The sequence below is a fragment of the Rosa rugosa genome, chromosome 3, assembly GCF_958449725.1.
Source record: "Rosa rugosa chromosome 3, drRosRugo1.1, whole genome shotgun sequence".
Lineage (NCBI taxonomy): Eukaryota > Viridiplantae > Streptophyta > Magnoliopsida > Rosales > Rosaceae > Rosa > Rosa rugosa.
The window spans coordinates 14,827,767-14,847,704 of NC_084822.1; the positions used below are offsets into that span (position 1 = coordinate 14,827,767).

Below are 19,938 nucleotides of genomic sequence, written 5' to 3' on the forward strand. Positions count from 1 at the left end.
CAAGGATCGCCTAGAGGATCGTCTTTTCACAATTATACTATGATCCAACGGTCAGATCCTCACGGATCGCCCTTAGGATCATCCTCTCAAAATTATACAAAGATCCAACGGTTGGATCGTCCCAGATCGCCTTTAGAATCATCCTCACTAAATTATACAACAATCCAACGGTCGGATCCTCACGGATCGCCTTTTGAATCATCTTTTCACAATTATATGATGATCCAACGGTCGGATCCTCACGGATCGCCCTTAGGATCATCCTCTCAAAATTATACGAAGATCCAAAGGTTGGATCGTCCCGGATCGCCTTTAGAATCATCCTCACAAAATTATACGACAATCCAACGGTCGGATCCTCCCGAATCGCTTTGAAGGTGTATTCTGGGTGGGAAAGAGAAATACCCCGTATAAGTTTTCTGTTTTTTTTTTAGAATAAGAAAATTATAAAAATGCCCCATATGTTGGTTGAAAAATAATAGTTCTCAATTAAAAAAAAAAAAAAAAAGAGAAACGGGGAACCCGCATGGGTAATGGGAAACCCCGCCCCCACCCCCGCACCCCCGCACCCCCGCGGGGGAAATAAGTGCCCCCACCCCCGCCCCCTCACATGTGATGGGGAACCCCGCCCCCGCCCCCGCTTGACAAATGCGGGGAAAACCCGCGGGTACCCCGCCCCCCACCCCCGTTTGCTCATCCCTAGGTTGGAGCAATTAGGAGGTATCAATCTCTCAGACCTGATATCAAATGGGAATCATTGGATTGAGGTGGGGGAGATAGCGTCAGTTAATGGAAAAATCAATGAAAGAAATTTTCTCTATTGTTTAATACACATGTCAGTGCATAATTGGCTGGTAAGGAAGGGGTGAATATGGAGGTTTACACTAGGGTGAACCCAAAAATTGTCCCAAGCTTATTAGCCACGACATTGCCTTCTTTATAAATACTAGTCTGCAATCACATGTTTTGCATGTTTACGAAAAAATTTCGTTGTTAAAAAAAAAAAAATAGAAAAGTGGGTTGTTATTGTAGAAGAAATAGATTCAGTGATAGTTATTGTAGAGAGAAAATAGTGGGAGAGAAAAGTAGGGGTTGTAGAAGCATTTCTTTTTAATATTCTTAATAAAAATATATTTTATAATTGTCCTATTTATCCTTGTGATTTAATTTATTCTCAAAGTTTTTTAATCTTTCAGGGTTAAATCTGTCAAAATTTTCAGTTTTGGCTAACAAAGTCTCTTCTCTTAATAATAATACTAGCATTTCCTCACACATGCTCTGCATGTGCAAATTATTATTATTTTTTTTTTCAGAAAATAAAAAAGAAAAGAGTTAGTTATTGCAGAGAAAAGATAATGGGAGAGAAAAGTGGATTGTGGATACTTTTTTTGTTTATTTTTTTTTAAAAAAAATATTTTGTAAATGTCTTAATTATCCTTCTGATTTAATTAATTCTCAAAGTTTATTAATCTTCTAGGGACATTTTTGTCAGAATTCTAGATTTTGGCTAACAAACCCTCTTCTCTTAATAATAATATAGATAGATGAGATACCTTAAAAATTGTGTGGAAGAAGTATAATGCAAACAGATAAACCACACCACCCTTAACCTCCAAGGGATAAAGTTAGGTGATTTTAAATAGTTTACTACAACAGTCGAGTCCGTCTCAAGCCAAAAATTGATCCAACCTCATGCCCAAGCTATGCATAAGAGCAAGTGCACCCGTAGTCAAGAAAAGGCAAAGTCGAGAAGTCAAGAATTCGACCAGTCAAGATACTGTTCACTGCCACTGGACATGGGTTTACACCCGTTTTTTTCTTGACCGGTCAAGACTACTGTTCATCCACTTTTCGAAACGATTTTTATTTTCGAAACGAACGTTATTTAGGGGGTGGTGAAAATTGACTTTTGATACGTTAGGAATTTGGGAAAACTTCCTTCATGAAAGTTGTAGAGCTCGTTGATACGATCTCGTGCATACATGGAACGCAATATTCGGAGTTCGTATGAATTTATTATGAATTTTTGATATCTGAAAATTTTCTATAAATAGAAAAAAAAAATTCTATTTTATTTCAAAGGACGAAAATTTTTCTTATTTTCATTTTCCCCCCCTCCCCCTCTGGTTCTCTCTCTTGCGCGCCCCCAGAACTTGCAGGCTTCGTCCGACCCGACCCGGATTTTTCTTCGTCCTCCGTCTTGCTCCGGCCAAGGACCCGGCCACCCCCGAGGTCGCCTCACCTCGTCCGGCCGCTCCGTGGCGTCAGCCCGCCCAGACGCTGCCCCCAGGCCGAGATCGAAGCAACCCAGCGGAGCAAATCGTCCGGCTGCTCTGTGGCGTCAGTCGAGCTGCCTTTGTTGCGCCACGCGTCATGCGGTCGTGAGCCAGTCGCTGCCTTCAGCGCGTCGCAGTTGAGGGTGCAGTGATGACGTCGCCCACGTGAATCCTTGGGCCGAGCTGGCAGCCCCTCAAACCCAGTCAAGAAAAAAGTCAGGCTGTTGCCCGTTTCTTTGGCCTTGGTCAAGAAAAGGCAAGACTTGCCTGGTCAAAGATGGGCCGGTGGAAGCTTGATTTTCATTATACCCAGTCAAAATCAAGGAATGCTGATGTGGTGCCCGGGCAAAAGAGCACCGGTGCACTTGCTCTAATGCTTCAATGACCGCTAAACTCTAGACTCCACCGCATTGACTGAGACACTATGAGGATACGGTCATATAAATAAGCCTTTAGAGTCCCTGAAGATCCCATCGAAGCCTACTTCATGGAGGCTTTTAAAAGAGCCGTCGGTATTCAATTTCAACCATCCAAAAGGGGGAGGTTGCAACAAATTGGTATGAAATTTGGTGCCTTAATTCGAAGGGGAGAAATCTAGTCTCAATTCTCATTTTTCTTTGACTGGTTAGGCTAACCCGAAGAATATTTCCTTATTTTTGAATCGGAAAGTTTCCTAGTTGTATTTTTTTTTTTGAGTAAACACAATAATATTTCCCCCACCCCATCAATCCCAAGATGCTAGTGAGATGCAAATCGGAGGTCCACGATGTCGGTTATTCCAAATAACCAATAGGTCACAACTCACCAACTTTTCTAGTTGTATTTCGTTTTTAAACACGAGAGTAAATAAAGTAAAAATAATTGTACGAATGTGTAACTTTAACTTTATTTTTTATTAAATAAATGAAATTTTTATACTTGTTGGTGAACATATTTCTCTAATATTCACATGTTCAATAAAAAAACAATAAATAAAAAATAAAATAAAAACAAAGGAGAGTTTTCCTAGTTGTATTCTTTAGGAAGAAAAATAAATAAAAGAAAGAAAAGCAGAAGTTATAGGCGGTGGAATGAACGGCTTCTTCTGGACCGTTGATATTACCGTTCAACATATCTTGCTCTCTCCATATATAACCAAGCTCCAGCTCTGCTCTGCAAAAAACCGAAACCTACTCTCTCTACTCCCTCTCCTTCTCTTTCTCTTGTTTGGCGCCACAAACACTTTCACAGGTCTCTCTCTCATTCTCTGTTTAGTTTTCTTAGTATCAGATTTCGGCCCTTGTTTTCTTTTTGTATTTAGTTATGAACTCAGTTATGAGGTTTGTGGTTTTACAAAGAACAGTTCTTTTTCTTGTTTTGACTTCTGTACTTCATAAGCGAGTTAGTAGTCTTCTTAGTTCTATATAGGTGTGGTTAAGTGAGAATCTTAGTATAGGAAGTGCACATTGGTCTTGAGAGGGCTCTTTATTGGATTTTGGTTTGTTTTAGTGTATAATTCCTTTTGAACTTTGGTGGGTTTCTGGAAAAAAATAAAATTGATGTCAATGTGTTATGTTTCAATCTGAGCAAGTGTTCCTTAACTTTGATGTCATGCGTGCGTTAGTGAAACCCCTCTAACTAGTTTTTGGTTGGGCTTGCTGTTCAATTCAAATTTGATAACTTATACCAAGAAGGTCTTATCAATGGGCGTTTGAGCTCAGACCTTTTGTTCAATTGAGAACCATTATGTGTTTTCAAGTTTTTTATTTTATTATTTTATTATTATTATTATTTTTAATGAACCGTCATGTTCCTTTGTTACTCATATTAGATTCTTTTGCTTGTCTTAATCTTTTAGGATTGCAAATTTGATATACCATGGAGACTAAGGAAACCAGTGCTGAGTTGAAGCAGGTCTCTCTCTCTTTCCCTCTCTCCATATGTTTATGCGTATCCTAATTATATAGTATCATTCGTGTCTTAGTTTCAGCCTCTTAGCTGCCTTTCATCGTTCAAAACTTTAGTAGGTTTCATAAAAGTACATTCATAAAGTTGTTGTGCAATAGCTGATTCTTGCATTGATAGAGTAAATAACTTACCGTATATATAGATGGATGCATTTTTATAACCCACTAATGTAAATGGTCAGGGTGTGGCATTAGAAATTCAAGATAAAGAAGAAAGGGTTCTCAATGAGAAGGACTTGGAACCAATGACACCAATGACAACAACTAAGGAATGCTCAGTAGACATTGAGTTGGTAGGCAATAGAGTTGCAGATAGCGAAAAGGAAACTTCTTTTTCTGGAAATAGTGGTGACGGTGTTTCACAGGGGTAATCTTAGTTCCTTTGTACACCTTCCCTAACATGTATTTATTGCTTACCATTTACATGTTTCATCAATCATTAAGTTTTAAATTATTTTCAACAGTGCTGCAGGCAGAGGCGAGGATTCATCAGATGAGAATGCTGACACTAACCGAGTATGTCACTTATATAATTTTCTTATTTTTAAAACGTTTGTTGTTTGGTTACTTGTACAGCAGATTAATACTATTTTCTAATGAGATCGTGGGGATGACTGAGAAGCATTGTATATCATTTGGTTTTGGACATGATGATTTTACTAATATGGCACACCTTCAATTTATTCCAGGATTTTTCTGCAATTCAAAAGCAAATTTTTAACCAGATGGGGGCAGTTCAGAATAATTCTAGAGTCCTTTATAGTGGCACGGATACAAATTTGAAATTGTTGAATATTGGGGTAAACATGCCTGAAACCCATCCGAATTCGGGAATGGACCTGAATGTATCCAGTGGTCATGCCATACGCACAGAGGTAAGGCAATATGTATCTGGTTAGCTCTAGTGGCTTCAGCAATGATGCTTGAGTGAGAAATCATGCATATGAAGTGGATGTAAAAATATTAAAAAAAAAAAAAAACTTGTGTAGCCCTTTCTACAGTTTGATCTCATGTTTAAAAGCTGCACAAAAGTTAATTTCATTTTATATTACATTATCTAGATAGAATATTAGAACCTCTAGACAATACCAATGTTGCTCATGTTCAATTTCGACTTTAGAATTGTTGATCCCTAAATGCAGGCGGAGACTAGCTTATGCATCAGTACTTTTATTTTTGTTTTTTTGGATACCTCATTGATGATTGAGATAATTATCATGTTCACATTGTTAAGTTATTTTTTGTATGTTACTCTTCCTGAGGATTTATGTACAATTGTAGCTCAACCTAGATTAGAATATGGCACACATGATTAATAGGCATGCAAGGTAGTCTGTTTATAACAATATAAAGATATAAGTTACCGGAACATTAGGATGCTTTGTTTTTAACAATATAAAGATATAAGTTACAGGAACATTAGGATGCTTTTACCATGTTTATCTGTGTATCGGTGATAATACTGCATTCTATTATTTGAACCGATGGTCCCATGGGCTGCCTATCATTTTGGTGAAGTTAAAATGCTTCCGTGCCTTTCCAACTTTGTTAGTCACTTCCATTGAGTGGTATATGCTCTCTTTTGCTTTAACAGGAAGATCACGACCGGAGAAGAAGAGAAAAGAGAAAGCAGTCTAATAGGGAGTCAGCTAAGAGGTCAAGATTCCGTAGGCAGGTAATAAATATCATCAGCCTTTCAGGTACAAATGTGTTTGTATGTATGCATGAGCTTGCGTGTGTGCATATATGTAATTTGTAGAGGATCTTTCCTTGTTTTCAAGGGCGAGACCATGATATTTTCTGTGATCAGATCTTATCATTGTTTTAGAATGTGTTCATAGTTTTAATTTCAGTATCAAGCAAGCAATACCTAGTTGTGCAAATGAATAACAGGATGATTTGCAAAATATTTATTTATAGAATGTGCCCTAAAAAACAAACGCCCATTTACAGAAATGGTCACAGTGATTTTAAGATATCAGATAAAGATAAATTCTATACATGTTAGTAGATTCGCGCTCAGTTACCCTTTTTATGGTTCTCTATGTAATATTTATACACATCTTGGTCATCCCAACATGACCAACTGAACTTCTGACTTCCTGCAATCACGGTGAAGATAGTTTCTGAATATGGAATTCATGTGAACTTTAAATGTGCTACGCATTCCAAGAATAAACATTCCAGGATTATTCATTTATTCCTGTTTTAGTAGATGTAGCTATATGGTCATGACTCATGAGATCAGCTGTGAGGCAGCAAACATATAACCGTTTAAGTTCTATTAATCCAGCATTCCTTATTCATTGCTTGAGTGGTAGCAAAGAAGCATAAAGTTGTGATAGAGAACAGTGGAATAATACTTGATGCAAATGTTTCTGAGCTTTCAAAGAAAAAAGAAAAAAAAAAATCTAATTGGTCATTGAACAATGGATTTTAGCTTTAACAGCAATCTCTTTCCTCCAAAAGTATGACTAGGACTATTTAGGGGCATCCAGCTACTAGTTCCATTCTGGTATCATCTAATATGATTTAACTTTTTGCTTTTATCAGAAGAATTTCTCGATTTCCTATTTGGTTGGTGTCATTTGTTACATAACTTTCTTTATTTCTCTTGGATTTTTGATGTGTTGGATATTATACTTTTGTTTTTGTTTCTCTTGCAGCAAGAATGTGAGAAACTACGAGAAACTGCAGCGATGCTGAATAGTGAAATTTCGGAGCTCCCAAATGAGTTAAGAAGGCTTTCTGAGGAGTGTGGGAAACTTGATGAAGAAAACAGTTCCCTAATTGTTCGTCATCTAAACTTTACTTATTCATTATTCAGTACCCCTTGTTTATCTTTCTTTTCTCCTGATATTAATGTTTCAATGAAACAGGATGAGATGGAGAAGATGTATGGTCCAGATGCAGTTGCTGATCTCAGAGCTGTGAAAGTCAACTCTTCTGATGATGGAAGCAACAGCATCGAATCAAAAACTCCAAGCAGAGACAACTCAACTTCTCCTACTCCTTCTCATCGAAAAGAGACTTCTCCTACTCCTTCTGAGCCTCGATTATTTGGTGTCAGCCTACGACCAAACTTGGCTGATTGTTTACATAGTTCAAAGGTCCAGTAAAGAAGGTCTTAATGTACCAAGGCATTTCATAACTTGATAATAGTTGTACATTCGTATTGCACATCATTTTCAAGTAATAGTTTGTCCTCTCAGTTGGTGACAGCCTACGACCTAACTTTTGGGTTCTTTTTAGCTTTAGACCTGCTTTCCGATTTTATAAGAGTTGCTTAGTATGAATGCCAAGTCAAAGATCAAGTTACCAGCTAAATGAAGTCACTGCTTGACTGAAAACACATCATGTAAGAGATTAAAAGATATGATTGTGACAACGTGTGTTACTTACATTGTACTGTGGATGCTCCAGCGTAACTTAGAGGTATTGTAAACAAAAGAAATGGGAATCTGAGTCCTAACGAAAGGTTATCTATGCACATACATTATGTCATTTCCAAAAACTGCAAACTTTGATACAGGGGAGGAGTGGAGAAGAGAGTGAAACGAACATGCCTATTTCTAAATAGATTGATCAATTATAGAAAGAAGATAAGTCACTTATATAGCCTGACAAAAGTAAAATGCACCTGTAATTATGCAACAGCACAGAGGAATAGTTACATATAAATATAAAGCAGTAGAGTACAAAATTTAACAAAATCCAAACAAGGCATATGAAATATGCTCTTGGAACCTTCCTTACAATTCTTTAAGAGTTGCTTCCTACATGTATGCTGTTGGAGTCACCTTACAATTCTTTTGAACACAAAGCATCAAAACCCCAGAATGTATGATTTTGTCTTTTGGCCAATGCCAGAATGTATGATCAGAAGAATCTTTACTACTCTGAGCCATCAGGAAAAGATTTCAGTGCATCCTGCTTCCCATTAACATAAAATTCCACAACTGCTAGCATTCGTGGAAATTTATCAGGATGGTAATTGACATGAACAATTACCGGCTTCAACTTGCTTAGATTAGCATCTTTCCTCACAGTCTTAAAGAGGACCTTGCTATTCATAAAGAGATAGAAATCCATAGTTCTCCTGGAAGCATGAAGGCCATCGTACCCAGGATGAGAAGGGAAAAAGAGTTCCTCATTGAAAACTGCCTGGTCCCAAGAGTTTGGCTCCCTAGAAAGCCGACCAGCCACGCGATCCAACAGTTCAATTGAAGGAATTGTTGGTCGAATGTAGAAGAAGCCAGAGTTATAGACCCACATACGCATTGTATGAGCATATCGAGCCCAACCCATCTTGGGTTCATCAAAGACATCGTTGAAGCCATAAGCAGTTCTATTATCATGCCCATCCGTCATGGACTCCACATCCGAATCACGATAGAGATGATTAAAAGGGTTTTGCAGGTACACAATATCCACATCTGACAGAAGGACACTATATCCCAGCTGCAAAAACTCCCTCAAGATACGAAATTTCATACCAGAGACAGCATGGTTCCCTCCAGTTCTCGTGACAGAATCAACGTCTTTATCTGGGTCTCTCTTATATACTGGCACATCTTTTGCTTCACAGTATCTGGCAATTTCTTCATCCAAAGCAACAACCAGATAATTGGTTATTCCCACTCTTTTAATATTATTGAACCATAACTCCAACATTGCCTTCACATTTGAGTTTGCAAGAGCAACTATGAGCTCTTTATTAACAGCCACTTTCTCCAAAATATTTGCCAATCTTGGATTCACAGATTCATCAGGAACAACAGAGGGGTTGGTTCTTAAGCCTTTGACAGTACCAAAAGGCCCAGCTTTCTTCTGATCACCCAAGACAAGAACTTGCTTCTCAGCCTGATCTTTCCTTTGCTCAGCCAACCGAAACTTCTCCGTCAATTCCCTAACCTTCTTTTTCAACTCGGAATTTTCCTCAGACGCCGCAACAAACTCCGATTTCAGCATGTTGAGCCTTTCAGACGATTCACACAGGGTGGAACCAACCTAATGCACAAATGACTAAAAACATGAACATCATTGTATTTATAAACCTCAAAATATTGCACCCCAAAAACCATTCTGTTATAAGCTATTAGAACACCAGAACACATATACACGACCATCAAATGATCACAAGGACCCCACAATTTTGTAAGCATTCACACAAATGCACAAATGGGTACCTCAAAATCCAATCAAACTAATATCTACTATTGAAAGACTGTCACTTTATCATCTTTGGTATCATAAAAGTCAGTGTCTTTCTACAGAGACACATCACACAAACATCAAATGTTCAGTTACAGTTAATGGGTTTGATTCAGAAGTACATACACCAAAAGCCAAAGTCAACTGGCATCATTTTGCACCAGAATCTCAAGCAGTGATCACCCATTTCATTCAAATAGTAAACAATGAGGGAAACAAAGAGAGGAAATAAGAGGGAAGCCAGAATCGGAGGAGTGAGGAAGCGAACCTGGGCGATGGAGTGGGCGAAGCGGCGGTTGAGCATAGGGGCAGGATTGGAAATGGAGATGAAGCCACTGGGGAAGCACAAGGCGAAGACACAACCGAGAAGGACTCCAATGGCTATGGCAATTCCGACCCTCGATTTGCAGAGAGACTGGGCGTTGTGTCTCCGACCCCCCATCATGTTTTTTCCTTCCTCTGATCAGCTATTCAGCTATTGTGCTACACACTAGAGAGAGATGGTTGACTATTTAGAGAGGAGCAATGGAAAACACTATGTTAAAATTAATTATTAATCTCTTTATTGGTCAAATTTAATTAATTATCTCATGCTTTCAGACTTTGGTGTTCTGTGCCATAATAAAAATTCAATCGATAATTATTATCTCATAATAATATGAAATAGCAGCTCTTGACGGATCTATTTTCATTAAGAACTCGTTTGGTTTGTGGAAGTAAGCATCAGAAAAGGAAAACAAAAGTTGTTTATTTCTTATGTTTGGAATGCAAATTGAAATGAAATATTTTCCTCAAACAAAGAAAATAGAGGGAAAAATAGTTCATTCCATACTCCAAGTGTGATTCATTTTTTCATTGTATTTATTACTCACAATATGTTGAAGGAAACCCGAATTATGTGTGCCTGACCCAAACAGGATAACTTACAATAATAGGGTAGAATATTCTAGATCTCATAATCAATGTTTGATTAAGTTTTCTTGTACTCAAAGATATTGTACATATAATTCTCTATATAAAGATACTCTTATTATCAATAAAAACATCCAAGTATTCTCCCGAATTTCTTTTTTCTTAAACATATTATCAGCACGAAGCCCTAACTCTAAATAAAAAAGCCAAAACTCTAGAAAGTTAAAAATCTCACACTTCGGCCACACCTTCGGCCAGATACGACTAGACCCGGCCACACACCAGTCAAGCCTCGGCCAGCAACTATAGCCTAGTTAGCACGCGCCTCCTCGCTCCCCCGCACCTTCTAAACATAGTGTTCATCAGTACCCTATTGACATATAAACTGTAGAAGAATATTGACAAATAGTAATTCAGAACCCAAGGGAAAAAAGAGGAGCAAGAAATAGAAGAGAACTGAGAAGGGATGAGAAAACAAGAGGGTAGTAACCTGATTTAAATTTTAAATTAAAAGGTCTGTCAGAAGAGTTGCACCACGGTCAAAGAAGCCATTCTCCAAAACTAACTCAGCTAACATTCCCTACACAAATCCACAGCTAAATAATCATCTTAATCATGCCAAATTCCCCAAAGTCTTTCTCTGAATGGTATGGTTCACATGGTGTGCTTTGTAAAAGGGTACTTCATCATAAATGTGCAGACACTTACCCTCCATCAGAGGAGCACCTCGAGAGGCGCGTTCTTGGTGTGGACAATATTGAACGGGCCCTCATGGTCGCTGTTGGACACCACGTCGTCAACAAACTCGCCGGACAGAAGGGCATTGGCGCCGGACTCTATGTCGACGTGGTGGCGGCCGGGCCTCAACATTGGCACCAACCTGTAAGAGTAGGAGCCATGGGACGCCATAGTAGCTCTTCTGACGACAGAGAGAAGCAACCAATACCCTAAACCCCAATCCAAAAAATAAAAAAACTCTTCCTCTCCTTCTACATCACCGTTTCTCTCTAGTCACCAACGTCGCAACTCGCAAGAGAGAGAGCCATTTCTCATCACATATACAAGTTTGTAACATCGACTAGTGTCCGGAATTATTTTCAAACAAATTAATAAATCAAATGATGATTTGCTATTCTGCTTAGTCAAAGTACTCCTCTCCTATCATCGCGCACCGGAAAAGTTGAATTCCATACGGCCTATGACTATCTAGACGCTTGAGTTTGACAAACACTTGAACGGGAGCTAATTTCTAGATATGAACAAAAAAAAAAAAAAAAAATCATGTAAAATAGAAAACTAGAGAACTTTATTTTCTTTGAAAACAATTCTGCACATACAAAGGCAATTGTCATAAAAAAAAATACAAACGGCAATTTACTATATACTAATTCTCAACGCACTGTTCATCGGCTTATGAACAGTGCCGGCTCGAGCCAAGCCGGTCATGGCTGAAAAGACTATTTTGTCCTTGCGTCATCTCTCTTGCCCGACACCTGTCTGCCTGTTTGATCTCCCGTGTTTTTCTTGCTTCGACACCTGGGGTGGTTCTCAGTGGTATCATGTCTATGATACCTCACTCCACCGAGAGGTAGATAGTGTCCTTCGTCTATTAGTTTAATTGCGCTTTGTTGTTTGACCTGGATATAAAACGTGTTGAGCTGATGGACGCCATCCTTTCTCTCTCTCTTTGTTCTTGGCTGAGGTCTGTGTTTTGTTGATAGAGTGAAAGTGCGGACAATAGGTTCTGCATGTCCTCATCATGTTTGTTTCCCTTCGATTTAGGGTTTGTTTGTTTGTTGGTTGCATGTGATTGATTTGAGCTTTCGGTGATGCAGTAGTTGACGGTTGTGAAATTGGGTTTGTCAAAGGGTTGGGTGTATGTGATTAGTGAGGCTGTTGCTTAGTGGTGCTTCATCAAGTATCCAAGTAAGTGGCAGAGCTGTAAAAAAATTTCAAGCCAAGGCAAAACCGCCAATTCAAAATGAATAGTGTCGAGGAACAGTTGAATGAACAGTGATCCGGCTTTAGATGTATGTATAATTTTCTGGGCTTTGAGCCTTCGAGAATGGCAAACTTTCAAAACGTTTTGGCACAAAATAAGCACTTTTATACTTTCCAATTTCATATTTTCGCCAAACGATTCATCTACGTGACATTAGTGTATTAATATATCAAGTAGATTAATTTCATATAGAGATAGACTAGCTCTATATCTCTAAATTATGAAAATCAAACATAATGTGCCTACCGAAGACCTATATTCTCCTGGCAATAAGCCCTGGAAATTTCGAACAAAACCACTACAGATAACACCTTTGAGCCTTTATGGAGGTTCAACAAATTAAGAGCATGAGGTCATCTAATGAAATTAGATGGAGAATGAGAACTAAGCTTAATTTTCTAATTTCTCAGCAAGACTTGCAGATCCTCCCTAATCCGATTGTAATTGTTTGGACCAAAAATGAGCATTTTTGTTTGACAAAGCGTGTCTTGGAGAAATTGAGCCAAAATCAGTGGCTCACATATATATTTTCGATAAGTTCAAAAATATATTATTAAGAGGCTAAATAAGGCCTACCAAACATGGAAATGAAAAATCAACTTTAGCACATTTTCCTACTTCGGCTAGGAGAAAGCGAGCTAGACAAGAAATGAGGGATGGCGGACTAACCATCCGAACTCCAAATAGGTTGAAACTTTTCAGATTAATTCTAGACATCCCATTGATAATTTCTTATGAAGAGTGTCAAAGCTCGTTCGGAGTGGAAAACCTTCAAACAAACAGTCCAATTTTCTGCAGAAGCAAAACTTGGAAACTGGACCTGTAAGAGGTCCAGCAGCATTTCCGGCCCAACCACATGGAAATAAATTCTGAAATTTTACCACAATAATCTACATTCATGGTGGATCATTTCATATGAAGAGATCGAAGGTTGAATCTGAGTTATTAGTGGAGATAAAAATTGAGGGATAAGGGAGCAGAAAATGACTTAAACCTAACAAATTCCATTAAGTGTTTAAGTATTCAAACCTAACATTCCATTAAGTGTTTAAGTATTCAAACCTAACATTCCATTAATGTTTAAGTGCTAAAACCTAACCCATTATGAGTTGTTTAAGGCCAAATAGTATTTCTTGGTAGCCTATAAATAGAGGCTACAACATAGAACAATTGACTCATTCATACATCAAAACATCTCTAAGATGATCTAAGTTCTCTCTAGAGCAAACCTCTCTAAGAGCAACTCCTTTCCTTCTCTTTCTCTTATAGGTGATCACACTCTAAGTCCTAGTCTCCTCAGGAGCCGACTATCAGTGCCACCAAACCCTTTGTCAACGTGCTTCGGTCCTAGTCTCCTCGGGAGCCGACGGTAGTGCCGCGACCACAACGGTTACAGAACCAGCCAAGCAAGGGTAACGCCCTAGCAACCCAGCCAAGCTAAAGTCACGCTTTAGCAAGTTCTCTCTACTTCCCGGTGATTTTGCTCTGCTCAATCTGCAATATTGAGTATCAACTTGTGAACAAGAAGAAACTTCAGCAAAGTCCTCGCCACGAGGCATAAAGAATCCCACGACGAGGTTGGTGCTCTCCTCGTCTACAATTGCTTGAAAGAAGTCAGGTCAAGGGACACCCCCGACGACCGCACCCGAACGGTGCTGGCACGCCCGCGCATAAAAGAGACTGTTGACCAGCTCAACAAAACTGGAGCCAAACATTTTGGCACGCCGAGTGGGACAACATCAGAAGAGTCTTTTCTCTTGAAGCACATTCAACCACCGGGCTTCAAAACAAACATTTTGGCACGCCCAGTGGGACAACATCAGAAGTATTTCTCTTGAAGCACATTCAACCACCGGGCTTCAAAACAAACATTTTGGCACACCCGGTGGGACCAAACTAGATTCTTTTTGTATTCACCATCATTGGGATGCCAGAGGAAAATCTTTACCAAAAGAAATTCCTGAAATCATGCCTGTCTTCGTGCGCATACCTGTCCCGGAGAATGCGAGCATAGAGGAGCGACTTGCTATCTTTCAACAGAACACTGCTTCGTATTATGCAAATTTGAAAAAGGTCCTGGCGGCGCAGCAGAAGAGGATGGATGAACTTTTCCAATCAGCCCAACAAGAGTCGTGGCAGACTTGGGAGCAGCTGGCCGACGTGACCCAACCAGCCCAAGAAAACCACCAGCAGTCGATGAATGTCGTTGCGACCCAGCACAAACAGACCTCATCGGAGTTCGCGACCTTACGCAAAGAAGGTTCCAGCTTGGCTACTCAAGTCAGTTCGCATCAAGACAAATTGGAACATCAAGAAGCTGCTCGCGAAGAGGTCGTTTCTGAGACTAACTTGCCTATAGGTGGCAATCAACCTAAGGGTCTCACTGGTGAGTCACAGCCTTACACAGAGGTTGTGCATGGAGAAGACGGTCCACAAGAATGTTTTTCTGACAATGAAATTGTCTCTGAACAGATAGCTGATTTCTCCACTGATCAAGCCAAATACGTGGCTACTGATCAGATGCATGGGGGGCAAGATATGGCCCATGATCATCCCTTTGATCAAAAGAAGCAAGTTCATGATCATTTTAATTGTGACTCTGCTACACGTCACACCATGTTATGTGGCCAGCAAGTGGTCGTCTATAATGGCCAATCTGTGGCTAATCCTGAAGACACCATGTTCTATGACATGGTAGTTGGCGACAAAGCCGATCTTGGGACACCGTCATCTCTCGAATTGCAAATGAAGATCATGCCTCGTCAACCAGCAAAGATACTTGGGAGGCAAGATTACCCCTCTCACGAGCCAAAAAATTCCTTCAAATTCTTCAACAAGAAGTATCTTTGTTCTTTTCCTATAAGCTCTCACAGGAGGGATTTTTACCCTACAAATTTTGATACATCGGAGCGTGGAATGAAGCATAGATGGCCTCCCCCATGGTCTTCTGGAGTTTAGCTAAACATAGTGCTGCTAACTTCTTTCTTTGTTTTAAATTTCCTGTCAATTTTCAGTTTTCACTTTTATTTTCGTCATTTGTGAATCATAACGGAATAGGTGAAGTCTCTTTTGTTAATATTGGCCTAAACTCCTTATTGGTGCCTAGTTCAGGTCCCTTAAGGTTAATGGAGGCTTTTATTAACACTTGTTTAACTGTCTTCACACTTATGACCTTTCTCATCTTAGTAAGTATAGCCTATGTGAAATGGTGTCTAGAAAGGGGACAACGTTCATGACAGGTTCTTGAATCCAGAAGTGCGTGCAAATGGGCCTAAACCACTATGTGGGAGTAGCTCATGCCAAAATGGATTCTGCCTCTCTTGTTCGCCCTCCCCCACCTGGCCATTTCAGTAAGGTTGCCCAAAAGATACCAGACATCAGATACATGGGGGGCAATAAAGTTGGCAAAGGAAGCGTCAGTTCATGACAAAGGCAATCCAGATTGTGGCATTCAAGCTTTATGGCCTATTTAGAGGCCTATATGGAATTAGTCAAGTATTATCAGTCAAGCCAATACAAGTGGCTTTGGAGAAACAACATTATAAGAGTAGTGTTGATTCAAGACCTCTTCAGTCAAGACGAAGACCTTTGACTTCGAGGTCTAGGGGGCAATGTTTGGACCCAAAATGAGCATTTTTGTTTGACAAAGCGTGTCTTGGAGAAATTGAGCAAAAATCAGTGGCTCACATCTATATTTTCGATAAGTTCAAAAATATATTATTAAGAGGCTAAATAAGGCCTACCAAACATGGAAATGAAAAATCAACTTTAGCACATTTTCCTACTTCGGCTAGGAGAAAGCGAGCTAGACAAGAAATGAGGGATGGCGGACTAACCATCCGAACTCCAAATAAGTTGAAACTTTCCAGATTAATTCTAGACATCCCATTGATCATTTCTTATGAAGAGTGTCAAAGCTCGTTCGGAGTGGAAAACCTTCAAACAAACAGTCCAATTTTCTGCAGAAGCAAAACTTGGAAACTGGACCTGTAAGAGGTCCAGCAGCATTTCCGGCCCAACCACATGGAAATAAATTCTGAAATTTTACCACAATAATCTACATTCATGGTGGATCATTTCATATGAAGAGATCGAAGGTTGAATCTGAGTTATTAGTGGAGATAAAAATTGAGGGATAAGGGAGCAGAAAATGACTTAAACCTAACAAATTCCATTAAGTGTTTAAGTATTCAAACCTAACATTCCATTAATGTTTAAGTGCTAAAACCTAACCCATTATGAGTTGTTTAAGGCCAAATAGTGTTTCTTGGTAGCCTATAAATAGAGGCTACAACATAGAACAATTGACTCATTCATACATCAAAACATCTCTAAGATGATCTAAGTTCTCTCTAGAGCAAACCTCTCTAAGAGCAACTCCTCTCTTTCTCATTCTCTTATCGGTGATCACACTCTAAGTCCTAGTCTCCTTTGGAGCCGACTATTAGTGCCACCAAACCCTCTGTCAACGTACTTCGGTCCTAGTCTCCTTGGGAGCCGATTGTAGTACCACGACCAAAAACACCACAAAAGACCAATTCACTCATTCATACATCAAAACATCTCTAAGATGATCTAAGTTCTCTCTAGAGCAACCTCTCTAAGAGCAACTCCTTTCCTTCTCTTTCTCTTATAGGTGATCACACTCTAAGTCCTAGTCTCCTCGGGAGCCGATTGTAGTACCACGACCACAAACAACGACCAATTCAAACACCAACTCATTCATACATCAAAACATCTCTAAGATGATCTAAGTTCTCTCTAGAGCAAACCTCTCTAAGAGCAACTCCTTTCCTTCTCTTTCTCTTATAGGTGATCACACTCCTAGTCCTAGTCTTCTCAGAAGCCGACTTTCAGTGCCACCAAACCCTCTGTCAACGTGCTTCGATCTACGGGAGCCGACGGTAGTGCCGCGACCACAACGGTTACAGAACCAGCCAAGCAAGGGTAACGCCCTAGCAACCCAGCCAAGCTAAAGTCACGCTTTAGCAAGTTCTCTCTACTTCCCAGTGGTTCTCGCTCTGCTCGATCTACAACATCGAGTATCGATTGTGATTTTCAAGAAGCTCAACAAAAGTCCTCGCCACGAGGCATAAAGAATCCCACGACGAGGTTGGTGCTCTCCTCGTCTACAATCGCTTGATAGAAGTCAGGTCAAGGGACACCCCCGACGACCGCACCCAAACGGTGCTGGCACGCCCGCGCATAAAAGAGACTGTTGACCAGCTCAAGAAAAACTGGAGCCAAACAGTAATAATAGCAAACAAACTGAGACATGAAATACGAACTTCAAGTACAATATACCGTCATGAAGATGTATCTTTCATGCATGTACCAATTTGGCTAAAACTAGCCTTACAACTCCGAACTGTTTCAACGATATAGAAACTTGGTAGTGAAGGTTCGGTTATGCAAACTTGCTTACTGAACTCTAGAACGTACACCACAGTATCAAGCATTGTGCCCAAGGTCTGGACAATGTTTGAGGACATTAAGTTGGATACATGCTCTTCAAGGTTCTTTTTAGCATCTTGTTAGGACAATTTTTTTCACGAGTATGTGCACATATATGAATAAAGGCAATTAGGACAAGATCTATAAGCTGCAAATAGGAAAAAGAGTCAACATTAAAGAATGAAAAATCCTGGAGAGGCAATTAAACTGTACAGTTCCACAATGTGTTGTAACTAAGAACTACTAGGCAAATACCTAAACGTAACTTGGTGCCTCAATAACGACCTCTTGTAGTATAACTTTTTTCTACCAACCTTTTACGACAATTTGTTCCTCTATAATCTGCACCATCCAATTAATCTCAAATAGGCAACATTTTTTTTTTTTTTGGTTTAAAAGATTTCCATTGATGAAAGGCCAAAACGACACGTAAAAACAGTCCTTATACGACACCTGGTACCATTCACTATTACATATTCATGCTCAAAAGTGAGTAACTGTTCATCTTGGCCCAAAGTGGAGTGACGCTTTTGCCCCTGATCTTTTCTCTCAATTACAGTTTGCCATTGCTTTTTGCACTGTGGTTGGTTTCCGCGTGGCTCTGTTTGCTTGCTCCACGAAGAGAGAGGCCAAGAAGGATCGAGAGAGCCAGACAAGTCAAGAGAAAAAAGAGGAGCAAGAACAGTCAAAGAAGCCATTCCAAAACCAACTCAGCTAACATTCCCTAAACAAATCCACAGCTAAACAATCATCTTAATCATGCCAAATTCCCCAAAGTCATTCTTTGAATGGTATGGTTCACATGGTGTGTTTTGTAAAAGGGTACTTTGTCATATATGTGCAAGCTGAAAACAAAAATAAAAAACATGTAAAATAGAAACTAAAGAACTTTAAGGCACGTCCTATATTGTTTCTTAAAACTGTTTTCTGTATTTGAAATCCTAAAATAGCCGTAATTTGTGTTCGGCGTGGTGGATTCCTAATACAATGAAAACTCTATCTTAAATACAGAATCAATTTTAGTCTATCTTTTCCAAAACAAGATATCAGCGTATCCTCTATTCTTTGAAAACAGAATCATGAATTTGTGAAAACACGGGATGCTGAAAACAATTCTGCACATACAAACGGTCATTATACGAACGGCAATTGTCATAAAAAAAAAAAAAACAAACAGCAATTAGGACAATTTTTTTCACTAGTATGTGCACATTATAAGGCAATTAGGACAAGATCTATAAGCTGCAAATAGGAAAAAGAGTCAACATTAAAGAATGAAAAATCCTGGAGAGGCAATTAAACTGTACAGTTCCACAATGTGTTGTAACTAAGAACTACTAGGCAAATACCTAAACGTAACTTGGTGCCTCAATAACGACCTCTTATAGTACAACTTTTTACGACAGTTTGTTCCTCTATAATCTGCACCATCCAATTAATCTCAAATAGACAACATATTTTTTTTCTTTTTTTTTGGTTTGAAAGATTTCCATTGATGAAAGGCCAAAACGGCACATAGAAACGGTCCTTATATGACACCTGGTACCATTCACTATTACATACTCATGCTCAATTATTCAAAGAGCTTGCAAACTAAACTTAACTAAGCTTACTCAAAATAAATGTGACTTGAACTTCCCTTTGCCAATGCATGCAGTTGTAGTGTGCCAGGAAGTTCAAATATTTAGTGCAAAAACATAAGAGAATTTTAGCAAGCAAGCAGCAAAACAGCTCACAAAATTAAACGGTTTCTTGGTGATGTAAAAAAGGGCATTTTTCAAAATTTCTCAATAGGCAACACTAGTAAAGTGTAATACACACACACATCCCCACCCCAGTCCTGTTGCATTAATAGCAGGGATATTGCCTATAGCAAAGGAAGCAGTAGATTCATACGCAGTTCGAGGTAAAGCACCACCCAAGATGTACATACATTGTGTTAAATGAGAAACTTTGCAGGCACCCCTTAGATCCGATTCACTCCGATTGACTTAGTGCTTGTCTATTTAGCCCCGGTTTCTAAACGTAACAAGGTCCAGATGCAAAAATGCGGATGAGGTTTAGAACAGCTCAGGGCGGTGCAGATGGCACCACTGGTCTTGCGGATACCAAACCGGGCCTCCATCTTGAGCTT

At 39.4% G+C, this 19,938-nt stretch overlaps 2 protein-coding genes across 2 annotated transcripts; one reads left to right on the forward strand and one right to left on the reverse strand.

The window, feature by feature from the left end:
* Positions 1–3,402: 3,402 nt before the first annotated feature.
* LOC133739733 (G-box-binding factor 1-like) lies at positions 3,403–7,556 on the forward strand. The gene is made up of 8 exons (XM_062167527.1): positions 3,403–3,506; positions 4,114–4,169; positions 4,405–4,589; positions 4,687–4,738; positions 4,912–5,097; positions 5,817–5,897; positions 6,889–7,014; positions 7,102–7,556. Exons 2-8 carry the CDS (start codon positions 4,134–4,136, stop codon positions 7,339–7,341), a joined length of 906 nt encoding a protein of 301 aa, XP_062023511.1. The 5' UTR covers positions 3,403–3,506; positions 4,114–4,133; the 3' UTR covers positions 7,342–7,556.
* A 255-nt stretch (positions 7,557–7,811) lies between these two features.
* Positions 7,812–9,946, reverse strand: LOC133736593 (arabinosyltransferase RRA3-like). The gene is made up of 2 exons (XM_062164133.1): positions 9,705–9,946; positions 7,812–9,232 (listed from the first exon to the last, which is right to left on the reverse strand). The coding sequence occupies exons 1-2, from the start codon at positions 9,879–9,881 to the stop codon at positions 8,117–8,119; spliced, it is 1,293 nt and encodes a 430-aa protein (XP_062020117.1). The 5' UTR covers positions 9,882–9,946; the 3' UTR covers positions 7,812–8,116.
* Between the last annotated feature and the right edge of the window lie 9,992 nt (positions 9,947–19,938).

Bases quoted from the DNA above. Each gene is read 5' to 3' on its own strand.
- LOC133736593 (XM_062164133.1), bottom strand. From the start codon at position 9,881: ATGATGGGGGGTCGGAGACACAACGCCCAGTCTCTCTGCAAATCGAGG. The intron at 9,233-9,704 runs GTTCGCTTCCTC...TTTGTGCATTAG, and splicing joins TCGCCCACTCCATCGCCCAG to GTTGGTTCCACCCTGTGTGA.
- LOC133739733 (XM_062167527.1), top strand. From the start codon at position 4,134: ATGGAGACTAAGGAAACCAGTGCTGAGTTGAAGCAG. The intron at 5,898-6,888 runs GTAATAAATATC...TTTCTCTTGCAG, and splicing joins GGTCAAGATTCCGTAGGCAG to CAAGAATGTGAGAAACTACG. The intron at 7,015-7,101 runs GTTCGTCATCTA...TCAATGAAACAG, and splicing joins AAGAAAACAGTTCCCTAATT to GATGAGATGGAGAAGATGTA.